Genomic DNA, 11,478 nt, shown 5'->3' on the forward strand with positions numbered 1-11,478 from the left:
TTTCTATTTTAAAACTACACTCATCTTTTTAAGAACACTTCCATGTACAAAATGACATTAAGTGTTTTGATTTGCAGTATTTTGAACTTGGTATCAGGTAGTTTGGGCACACTTGAACCTCCTCAGAGTCACCACAAGGTGGTATAAAATGACAATAAAGACATTAAAGTTCAAGGCCCTCTTGGCTGTTGCTCAATGTTTAGCAAGCAATAGCATGAAATAGTAGGCAAGTTTTCTGTTCAACTAATGGAATAGAAGACACAGTCCAATTGACTATAAAAAGCTTGTGTTCCTCATTTGTAAGTGAAAGAAAAATAAATGCCAGGAGATTCCTGAGCTCTCTGGACACATCTGGAGAAGATCTAGATATTACACCGAAGGAAGGTTTGCACCAGCTCAGAGAATTAGGCCTGAGTGATAGAATGGACGATGAGCAGGATCACCTTCGGTACACACTGGAAAGGATTTGCATTGAGAGGATGTTATAATCCAGTAGGTGGCGGTAGAGCAGACTTATATAGACGACAACCGCCGTAAAACTCAAAAGAAGGAATAGGAAGAAGACGAAGAAGATGATATTTCCGGTATTCAGATCCCGCCCCCTGTGCACACACCCGCGGATTTTTGAAAATAACGACTAGTTCAGCAGCAAGACGTCAATCAAAACAGGCAGATTCAGCGGCCGCAGATTAAACATGTGGGTATTCGAAATTTAAACGAACCAGTTAAACAATTTGTAAACGAGTCAGTCGGTTGATTTTTTTTTTGGGGTAAATGACTCGAGTTTGGTGTAAGCTAACTAAGCGCTAACGCTTCCCAGAGAACATCAGCGTTAACATGCTATTGTTAGCGTTAGCATGCTAACGCTACCCGTTGGGTTTATACGATTATGTTTACTCCCAACTGTTAAGGCATTAACGGTTACTGAATAATGTTCTTCATATGCAGCCACATGTGTGGCCTTGGTCCCCTGTACCATACGTTTACGAAAATTCAAGTAACTTGGTCACTTGGGACAGTGAGATGTTCGTACTTTCACAAGTTAGTTTTAATTGATGATAATGTACTACCCTTACTGATTCGTGGGACTAACAACCACACTGGTTACCTATCGTTAGCTTGGTGTGGAGCTGAGACTGCTGATGGCTGAAACGCTGGACCCTTTGTACATCGTATTTGTTTCTCAACTTAAACCTCAGCTTTATTATCATCCCGAAGGAAATGTAACTTTGCAGTCACACATTAAACACATAAAGAATTTACCGGTGACAGTTTATTAAAAAAGTGCCGTAATAGTTACCAGTTGATAATGTTGCTCTTTTAAGTGCTCGTGATGGGCATTGCCTTGTCTGTTGTTTTTATCGCAGATTGTCTGACATCCGAACATCATGACATCCATTACTGATCCAAGCCTGAGTGACAGCTTCACCACTGCAATGGAGGAGATCCAAAACAAACAGCGTAAAGCATGTGAGGAGCTAATGGACGCGACCAAAGAGGCGTGCCAGTCCCACAGACAGTATGTGAAGTCTGCACTAGGTATGTTTGAGACATTCTTTAATGTTTATTAGAGTCCCCCATTAGCTGTTACCTTGGCAATAACTGCTTTTCCTGATGTCCATATCAACATAAAATACATATAGTCAACGATGTTTATAGTAAACAATACATTTGCCACATTAACATTGCATTTCACAGCAAAACCCCCACCAAAACCATCCATATAAACAGAACAATGTAAAACAAGAACAGTGTCAGTGCATCTGAGCATCCATACTGCAGGAAACCTCTTTTACTTTATTTTGCGGCTTCCCTTCAAGAACCTCTTTAGTCGCTTCTTAAACCCTTTTGTTGTGATTTCTTGCAATTTAACGAATGGCAAACTGGTTGAGCTGTGGATTTTCAGCGCCGTAACTATTCAAAACCCCAAAAATTTATGAGGCTGTAACAACTGTGAAAACCTTCTGTCGTGACTTGGCCCATAGATATCAGCTATGCTGTGGAGCAGAGTTAGGTAGAAGCCCTTTTATATAAACATGGCTCTCTTGCAATTCGTTTTTAAGCCACAAGAGGCTGTGCTTCACTTTTTTTTTAAAACTCAAACTGGTATAATTCACAGTAACACAGAGGAGTGCAGACAACCCCTACTAATTACCGTGAGGCATAGCAGCCAGAGGTGTAGTCCTTTTTATGGAAAAGAAATAACACACCACTGTGTCAATGCAGGCATGGTATTATATTTCTTTGTCTTAACAATACTGTTTCTATATAAATGTAAGTTTTAATATGAATGGTGTCTTGGTTTCCAGTTTAATGTATGAACAAGTGACCATAGGGTTGTGGGGCTGTGCTTTTTATGTATTTTAACACTTAGTATGAGTGTATCTCAGGGGTGAAAACCAGTATTATTCCTATACAGTTATTTTTGTAACATGGGAGTTAATGTTGTGTTTTTCTTTTGCTGCAGATACATGTTTAAAGAAATGCAAGGACGATGAGATGGTGTTCGAGACGATACAGACATTCAGAAGAGGTGAGTTTATGCATTCAAAGCACTGCGTTTGTGTGCCACATGGCTCAGCTGTGGCAGTGTGTTTGTATGTTTACAATATTGATGAAGTCATTGGTGCTGGCCCTGTGCCTTCTGTATTTTTGTTCCAGCACTAAAACAGTTTTCATCTGCTGAATAATATTTTTTTCTAATGTGAAAGCGTACAAGGACTGATGCAATGCTTTTCCTTCAGACTTAGAACAAAGAAATGCGTCCCTGAAAGAGAAACACGGTGCCATTTCAGCAGTGATGTCTGAGATTCAGCAGAAGGAATTGCAGAAAGCCGACATCATCCAGAAGATAGAGAAACTTAACGAAGAACAAGCCAAGAGAAAAGAATGTAAGTTTTATTTGAAAATTAAAGTTATGGTTAATTTGTTACTGTAGCATATGGCTGTTTTAGTATATGACTCCTGTACTTTTTTTTCCCATCTCCTCTCTTTTCAGTAATTGAGTCTCAAAATAAAGCAAACAAAGACAGACTGAGGAATCTCCAGAAAGCCAGACTCGTCTTTCAGGAACATTTGGGCATGGAGATACGAACAATCCACGGCAAAACACAGTTGGTTAAAGGTGTGCCACACACTAACATGTATTGGTATCTTTCTGGAGTCCTTTTTCCTTTATCCATCACTGTTTTTATGCATTGATAGGAATGAATATGACGATTTTAGGAGTTACAGTTGTGCACAGCTCGGAGGGTCTTTTGTTTGGGTGTTTGAAGTTGTGGCCTCTGATGGGAACAGTGTTTGTATGCTGATAGTACTTCCCTCTTTTGTTGCTTGTAATGCATCCCTCGCAAAACTCAGTCACAGGTGTAGAAATAATAAGCAGTTTAAATGTGAAAATGGAGTTGTGCATCAGGTCAGTAGTGGGAGTATATCAGCAAGAGGATACCAAGCAACTGGCTAAGCCAGACAGGGAGGAAAAGGGAGATAACAGTGTGTTACAAACACAGCCATGTCTTTGTGAAACGCATAACAGTATATGTAGCTTTTCTCATGTAAAGCTTTTCTCTCTTTAGTTGAAGTTATTGTGACGTCAGAATCTGTCTGTTGTCCTTGTTAAGGTGAAAAGCTGCAGTTTGTCTTCCGGAATATCAGCCCTTCAGATCAGGACAGCCCTTATGTCGTCACAATGGGGATTAATGAAGACAGAACATACCAGAGTAAGTTGTACACATATCCTGTGTATAAGATGACTGTACTGTAATAGTAAACGTTTGTGTGGTTAAATGAAGTTATGACAATCCATCTCAATCATTTAACAGATAAAGCTGGCAATATTCTATATTGTTCAATATTCACAAATGCCAGAAGACCAAAACAAACAATGAACTGATCATACTCCCAAGTCTAGTCACTCATATAGCTTATTTCTCTGTGCTGTGGAGCTCCACTCTTGTCCAAAAACTTCTAAATGTGCTATACTGTTGCCTTGGCTGACACTCTCTTTCCCATGAACGTGACACCTGTAGTGTATTTGGAGTCAGCCTTTTCTACCTTTCTCTACTACTGTAGTATACTCCTGTTTGAACAACATTTGCTTAAAACTACAGTGCTATGCTGTTCAGGGAAATTATGTTGCCTCATATAAAAGCAGCATATTTATGACCGGTTTTTCAGCATTGATCTTTTCAGTAGGAACTAATGGGTATGGGGTGAGTGCCACAGACAGGGTAGCGAGGTCAAAAAGAACTGAGACACAGGCTAATGCACTGCTGGGTTTGGTCTTTTCATGAGATTTGTTGACAATAATGAAAGTATTGATGATCACTGACCTTATAATGCAACAACCTCTGTAAATGGCCTCTATAATATAAGTTTTCAATTTCTACAGTTGTCTCGAGTGACCCCGTGATCGAGTGTTTGCCAGTCTTGGAAAGGCGGCTTCAGGAGACCAATAACTTAGCGGCATTCCTGGCAAACGTCAGGAAGGAGTTTATCTCTAAGGCACGACGCTGAGATCGGGAGGAACCACACAGTGAAGTTCTGACTATAATGTGGACTGATGTCAGCAAGGAGGAGCAGCAGCTTTCAGTCTGTACCCACAGTGCAGGTTTGTAAACAAACAACTGACTTGTCAAGATGAACAGAGGTGGATTTGAAATACACTTCTGTGGGCAAGAAATTAGAAGCTATATTTGAAAAATCTGGACTTTTAGCTACACTAATACGAGCGTTAATTGTGCACGCAAGTGTTCTGTCTCTTTATTTCTGAGCATCGTCTTAGTTTACTGCATACTTGGCACTTGCACATTTGACCCTGCAGTTTGGCCTTGAGAGAACAGGTTTTCTGGTGGAAATGGTGATGGGGCCTCATTGAATTTTGTGTCCTTTCTTAATCCTGAAAAATTCTCCAGTTTACTGTAGATGTTGCTCTTCAGATATAAAAATCAGATAACAACTCACAGATATGTAAACAGATGTCATTTATTTTCCCTTGACATTACTCAGTTTGCAACGGTGGGGATATGTAGAGTTCTGTCTTCCTGTGCTCCATTTTTAGTGATCAAAGTTAATGATATTAATCTATTAAATATGTGTTTGTTAAATACTCACTACAGAAAAGTTCATCTGTACACAATGTGTTAGACATAATGAAATAAAAACAATAATTTGAGTGTAAAAGAAATCAGATACAGTATGCATCCCAACAGCATTACAAAGTAACTCAAAGAAGAAGAAGCTTTTGTTACCATCAACCATTTAAAACAATTAATATCTTCAGTCAGTACAAGCACATAATCTGTAATAATCAGTATAATCTGTAGAAGTTTGTTTTGGGGTGGGTTTGTGTCAGGCATCAGATGATTCAGCTTTGCTAAACACAGGCACCTCCTCAACATACGTTGATGGGAAATGGCCTGTCTTCCCATTAAGTTTGCCAAACCACCAACCATTCTCTTCCTTTGTGTAAATGTCTAGAAGATCTCCTGTGAAACAAAAATCCAGCCATTAGACAAGTTCTAAATCTCCACTGTTTCAGATCATCTGTGGTTGGGTTGCCACTTGCCTTCTTTCAGAGTCAGCTCATCCTCCTGTTCAGGGGTGAAGTTGTACAGCGCTCTGCACTGCCCTATACTGTACAACTGTGGTCTTCCTTGACCTGTTGGACGTTAACATTTTTCATTGCTTTTAATGCAGATGTGATGAACAGAAATAAATGATGTTCATGCATTACCTTGCTCTTTGTCATCATCGGTGTGAGGCAGGGCTCCATTAACAGTGCTGCGACACTCTCCGGCTGCAGGGTCATGTGTTGTGGCCGTGGGAGTGACTTGGTCAGTGGCGCTGGGTAAAGCCTCCTCGGACTGTTGGGTCAAAAACTGAGCGGGCCCTTTGTAAATGATGGAAGCTCTCAGTGACTGTCGGGATCTGAGTGGGGTCCTCCTGAGTTTGACTGGACGAGTCAGTTGAACGACGCTGTGCTCGCAGTCCTGAGACAGAAAAATGATGTTTCAAAATGAGCAGATCCCATCACGCTGTCTGTTTTAAAACTCTTCATTAACCACCAGGCTCCCACAACCCCAGAACACTCCTCATGTCCTGTCACTTGTAGCCTTACCTTATCTTTCCATTTCACAATGCTGTTGCTAAATCGGTGAAAGGACTTGGGTGTCCCGTCTAATTCAGACAGCGACACAGACAGTTTGTAGTGAGTGGCCTCAAGGAGATCCAGTTTTAGACTGCACTGCAGACAACAAGATGACATTAGTGAACACTCCAGCAAATTTAATTTATGATCAGTTTAAAGTAAACACCCAGCTGCACACACCGCTATCCATCTGCCAAATATCCATTCATTTTGTTTACCTCGTCGAGCTGCTGTTCGGTTTCCTCGAGGTTCTTCTGGTTTGAAAAAGATGGATTTTCAGAGTATGTTCTCATTAGCTTCTCAACTCCTGCAACGAGAATATGACGAGAATGACCTTATTTAATACTATCTATCATGAATCACTGAATTATAGCAAAAGACACATTTTCCTCCTCCATAAGAATAGATTGTGTAATTTTAACTCATTATTTTGCGGATAATGTGCCGAACTCGCCTTCACGGTCTTTCTTTGTTTTTGCAATGCTGTCATCCAGACGCTGGAGCTTGAGTGTGATGGCCTCTTTTCTTCGGTCTTTGCACATCAGTGATTTGCTGTCCTCCTCCTGAGGCATTCAGAGTAAAGATAACACAGATTTATCGAATCACTTCAGTAACTATAATGGTCTTGGTTAAAATCTACTATAAAAGCCACAAGGTCTGTGGATTTGAACACATTCACATTTAAAATTCCCAGAAATGTTACAAACATACTGTTGTCACTATTGCTCTGCACATTCACATGCAGTATATTACAGTAAATCAGGCAAATCCCATTGAGATTCCTATCATTTTGAAGGGAGACCTGAGTACAGCCTGACAGCTACATCATTACGATATATTACGCAACAAAAAACAGTAAATATACACTAGAGCACATTAAAAAAACAGCTTTCATGTCAGGCGCTGTCACAAAATGAGAAGTATCTGCAGCTTGTACACTCCCATTAAACCCCCTCCCTCCTGCAGAGATGACTGGGTATGTCTGAATGGGTGAGTCACTGAATGAGCCTGTGGCCTGCAGACAGAGAGAGAGAGAGAGAGAGAGAAAAAAAAAAGATAACTTACAAAATAATCAGCCATCAGAAACTCAGCTCTGTTATCTTCAGCTGTGATGCTGTTTTCCTCCACCAGGGTTTGTATGTCTTTTTCCATGTCCACCCGTTGGACTGCCTGTTCTATCTGTCTTTGGCCCTGGAAGAGGCAGACGTTTACATAAGCTATAACATCCATCAAAGGATTTAGTGGATACTTCTGAGCAGGATGCAGGTCAGGATGGCTTACATGTGTGAGGGTCTGCCCAAAGCTGGACATGTGGAGGCTGTATCTATTCAAAATGTTGCAAAGAAGTTCAATTCGCTGTTTCTCCAGCTCCTGTAGGATCTGAAAAAAGCAGAAATTAGTGCTGTACAGCACATTCAGTCCCTGTCCAGACTCCCGTCCTTGACTCTGGAGAATGTAATACCCTAACATGCACATCTCAGAGGATACAGCATGAAAGAAGGTGCAGAACACACTGAGTGGCCTGCAGTAAGTTGGTGCTTCAAACAAAGTATTTTGGTGTAGTTGAGTGACATTGTATGTATAGAGCATTTCCTGCAACCAAAAGCTCTTATCACAAATGAGGTGTCCTTGAGCAAGACGCCAAACCTGACTCAGTTCACTCACAAAAAGTCTCTGGGTAAGAGGAACAGCTATGGGAAGTAGGAAAACATCTTCTCACACCTGATAGCAGTATTTCAGTGTGTTTTCCAGCTTGAGTCTCATCTGATGACCCTCCATGTTGATTTTAAAGTACTCCTCATCCACCCGTGTCTGTATCTCTGCTGACTTAGTCAGCCTGTTCAACATCTGTGGTCAAGAACAGAAAGAAAACCAATCTTTAGTGAACATACTGGCAACTTTTCCAGCTAGTATTCACAGTACCAGTCAAAGGTTTGTACACACCTTCTCATCCACCGATTTTCTTTCCATTTTCTTAATTAAGTAAACATGATGTTCCATTATTACTTTAAGACATGAAGGTCAGACAGTTCAAGTGCAGTTGCAAAAACCATCAAACACTCTGATGAAACTGGCTCTCATGAGGAGCGCCACTGGAAAGGAAGACCAATAGTTACGTCTGCCGCAGAGGAGAAGTTCATTACAGCTGGCAGCCTCAGAAATCAGCAATCGACAGCACCTCAGATTAGAGCCCTCAAAGTGCTTTACAGAGTTCAAGTGGCAGACACATCTCTCAGCAACTACTCAGAAGGCTGTGTGACTCAGGCCTTAATGGTTGATTTGTTGCAGAGAAGCCACGACTGAGGGAGACCAGCAAGAAGAAGAGAATTGATTTGGCCGTGAAACACAAGGAAACGACATTAGAACAGTGGAAATCTGTACTTTGGTCTGATAGGTCCAAATTTGACCACCTTGTCTTTGTGAGACACAGAGAAGGTTGAACAGATGGTGTCTGCATGTGTGGTTCCCATCCTGAAGCATGGAGGAGGAGGAGGTGTGATGAAGGGATGCTTTGCTGGTGACACTTGGTGATGTTTTCAAAAGTCAAGGCACACTGAACCAGCATGGCTACATACAACATGTCTCCCATCTGCTCTGTGCTTCGAGGGACCGTCTTTTGTCTTTCAACAGGACCCAGAACACACCTCCAGGCCATCTGAAGACCATGAAGACGAGTGATGGAGTGCTGACTCAGATTACCTGAGAGGGTGTCCAAACTTTTGATTGGTACTGTGTGTAGTAATGAAACATAGTTTTGTAGACATATACTTTACCTTTTGTTTCTCTTTTTCTGTGCAAATGTGCTTGTTGTTCTCAACAAAGTTGAATAAACCCTCGTGCTCTTTTGTAAGTCCAACCAGTTTCTTCTTTGTCTGTTTCAGAAGTGCAAACACAAGAAACCACATAAACATACTGATATAACCAAATCTACTCTACACTGGAGGTCAACTCTGAATGACTGCATTCAGCACTTTCTAATGACACGTGTGAGTGAAGGAGGGTGGATCACTTTAAAGCAACAGATTTTAGATTTGCGCTGGTGTGACGCACAAAAAGATTTAGTGCAAAGATTTAGTCCTCATTTAATATGTTTATTTAATTATTGCACATTTTACATACTTCAGGTAAGTTCAAATGGAGATTATATTATAGTATGTTTTCTGAGTTGTTTTTCAAAAATAACATTAGTAAAGCTTTCTACAGATCCCTTGTCTATCATGTTACACAAGGTGTTAGAACGCTTTCATTATACACTATAAAAGTTGCTCTAAACCTTACAGTGTATCGTGTTTCGTAGCAACAGCCTTGAGTTTTTTTGGAATACGTTATAAATTGTAATGTCACAGTCGCTCATAATTAACTGGTCCGTTTCGCACGAAGGACTATAAAATCACATGAATGTTATGGCGCCATAATCAGCAACGACTGTGGTTATAGCTCGTCATAATACCTTAACGAGAAACCTGAATTCTTGAATTGGTTAAATATTGTAATCTTAACACATCAAATGCATACAAGCTTATATCAACTCCATAATGCATTGTGCAGACAAACACAATAGCTGACAGTCACACTGACAATTATGATTTTTGGATCAGCTTGATAATAACTGTCTACAGCAGCTGTTATAGCTGATACATATGTCTGATTCATACTATTTACCTTGAGTTGCTCACTCCAATTAACAGTTACAAGTTTTCCAGTTCTTTCAGTGGCAGTGTCAAGCTATCAAAGTACAGAAAAGGTGAGAGACATGTTATGATTGGAAATTAGAACAGACATACACTGAAACAAAGATGGAGAATCTCTTTCATACAGGCCTCTTCCTCTTGTTATGCTCGTCTAAGACTTGTCTTATTTCCAGAATTGCCTCTTGCTGAAATGCGTTTCCTAATGATCTGAAATGTGGACAACACGGCATATTTAACTCCGGATCTCCCTTAACATTTGTTCAGTCTGTGGACAGGCACGGTTATGAAGTGAACGCTGGTTGAAAACTACCTGTGGGCGTCTGCTCTTGAGTACATCTCATCTGACACATGACACCAGGCACTGTAGGTGGAACTGCGTGGGGAGCCAGCATGAAAAGGTTAGAGCTGTGGGCTAATTAGCCTGACACCTGCCTATGTTTTGATCACATCTAAGCTTACTATGTGCATGTTATTTCCCATGATACCATTATTTCTGTGCACCAGCTAGTCCCCAGGAAGAGGTCATGTTAAACATAAAACAGACAAAAGACTGGGCCAAATTAGAAATGTCAGCACTGTGACTTACTTGCTTGACATTCCTTTGGAGGCCCTGATGAGTTTGCCAGCAAGTTTTTGTAACCCTTTAGCATAAGTAAGCTCCAGCTCAGCCCTAAAACAGGAAAAGGTTGCACCAAGAGACAATGACTGAGTCAAACAGTAACTCCCGTCGTCGTTAAAGTTTAGTCTGAAGGCCATAACTATATTGAACCTACCTTTGCTGAAAGACTGTCATTAGTTCTTTGCAGAAGTTCTCCCCTGCTTTTGAAAGTCGTTTCGCATTTTGATAGAGTTTGTTATACTGAAAGACAGAATACGACTCCATGAGACCTTTGCCTTGGAGCAAAAATGACCTGAGCTCAAACCCATACAAAGCTACTTGTGATTTCTGTGAGGTCAGTCTGTAAACGTAATATTAAAATCTCATTTTCTGCTCCTGTGCGTTTTGAAAGTAAACGCTGAACTGGATTTTTGAATAGAAATACTCACAGAGCAGGTGCTGACGGGATCCTTCATCGTAAGACTGTGGCTGTATGTTGACTTTGGACCTGGAACTTTGACCACCCTCCTCCCAAAGTCACTCATGCGGAAATCACCTGAGTTCTTGTCAGTGCACTATACAAAGGAAAATTCCAGTGAGGGAGGGGGGGGACTACAAATGTAAACTCATGCAGGACGGCAAGTCAGTCTGTCACAGGTATAAAAAAGGAAAAGATAAGAATGTAAAACAAAGGCCAAAAAAAGCTCTGAGACCAAATATTATTGGAATTTCCCCTTGCGGGACAAATAAAGGTATATTGAATTGAATAAAATTGCTCTTATTTCGTGTTGAAAAGAAAAACACTAACTGGGCATCACTTTCTATTAAGTCACCCTTTAAATGCTGTTATTTAAAACAACTTCGAGGTTGTCAGTTTGTGTCTATTTGCTAATAATGCAGCTATAAATCTTAGTAATCTGAGGCCTAATGGTTACACCAGCAACAACCAATAACCAATGGCAAAATTAATTTGAGGATCAGGATGCGATTAGCCGTCTCCCTTTGCTGACTGAACTTATTGAACAGACCCACACATATTT

At 40.6% G+C, this 11,478-nt stretch overlaps 2 protein-coding genes across 2 annotated transcripts; one reads left to right on the forward strand and one right to left on the reverse strand.

The window, feature by feature from the left end:
• Window positions 1–586: 586 nt before the first annotated feature.
• spc25 (SPC25 component of NDC80 kinetochore complex) lies at window positions 587–5,839 on the forward strand. The gene is made up of 7 exons (XM_070976019.1): window positions 587–697; window positions 1,368–1,539; window positions 2,468–2,533; window positions 2,745–2,891; window positions 2,999–3,124; window positions 3,621–3,719; window positions 4,391–5,839. The coding sequence occupies exons 2-7, from the start codon at window positions 1,389–1,391 to the stop codon at window positions 4,513–4,515; spliced, it is 714 nt and encodes a 237-aa protein (XP_070832120.1). The 5' UTR covers window positions 587–697; window positions 1,368–1,388; the 3' UTR covers window positions 4,516–5,839.
• Window positions 5,350–10,936, reverse strand: nostrin (nitric oxide synthase trafficking). Its single transcript, XM_070976018.1, has 16 exons — window positions 10,888–10,936; window positions 10,614–10,699; window positions 10,427–10,510; window positions 10,151–10,213; window positions 9,966–10,047; window positions 9,812–9,874; window positions 8,923–9,021; window positions 7,871–7,996; window positions 7,430–7,528; window positions 7,214–7,339; window positions 6,603–6,711; window positions 6,367–6,455; window positions 6,119–6,244; window positions 5,735–5,990; window positions 5,567–5,659; window positions 5,350–5,486 (listed from the first exon to the last, which is right to left on the reverse strand). The coding sequence occupies exons 1-16, from the start codon at window positions 10,912–10,914 to the stop codon at window positions 5,350–5,352; spliced, it is 1,665 nt and encodes a 554-aa protein (XP_070832119.1). The 5' UTR covers window positions 10,915–10,936.
• Between the last annotated feature and the right edge of the window lie 542 nt (window positions 10,937–11,478).

This window comes from Chaetodon trifascialis, chromosome 12 (genome assembly GCF_039877785.1).
Source record: "Chaetodon trifascialis isolate fChaTrf1 chromosome 12, fChaTrf1.hap1, whole genome shotgun sequence".
NCBI lineage: Eukaryota > Metazoa > Chordata > Actinopteri > Chaetodontiformes > Chaetodontidae > Chaetodon > Chaetodon trifascialis.

Bases quoted from the DNA above. Each gene is read 5' to 3' on its own strand.
- spc25 (XM_070976019.1), top strand. From the start codon at position 1,389: ATGACATCCATTACTGATCCAAGCCTGAGTGACAGCTTCACCACTGCA. The intron at 2,534-2,744 runs GTGAGTTTATGC...CTTTTCCTTCAG, and splicing joins GATACAGACATTCAGAAGAG to ACTTAGAACAAAGAAATGCG. The intron at 2,892-2,998 runs GTAAGTTTTATT...CTCTCTTTTCAG, and splicing joins ACAAGCCAAGAGAAAAGAAT to TAATTGAGTCTCAAAATAAA.
- nostrin (XM_070976018.1), bottom strand. From the start codon at position 10,914: ATGAAGGATCCCGTCAGCACCTGCTCT. The intron at 10,214-10,426 runs GTAAGTCACAGT...CTCCCCACGCAG, and splicing joins TCCAAAGGAATGTCAAGCAA to TTCCACCTACAGTGCCTGGT. The intron at 10,048-10,150 runs GTAGTTTTCAAC...TCCACATTTCAG, and splicing joins TCAAGAGCAGACGCCCACAG to ATCATTAGGAAACGCATTTC.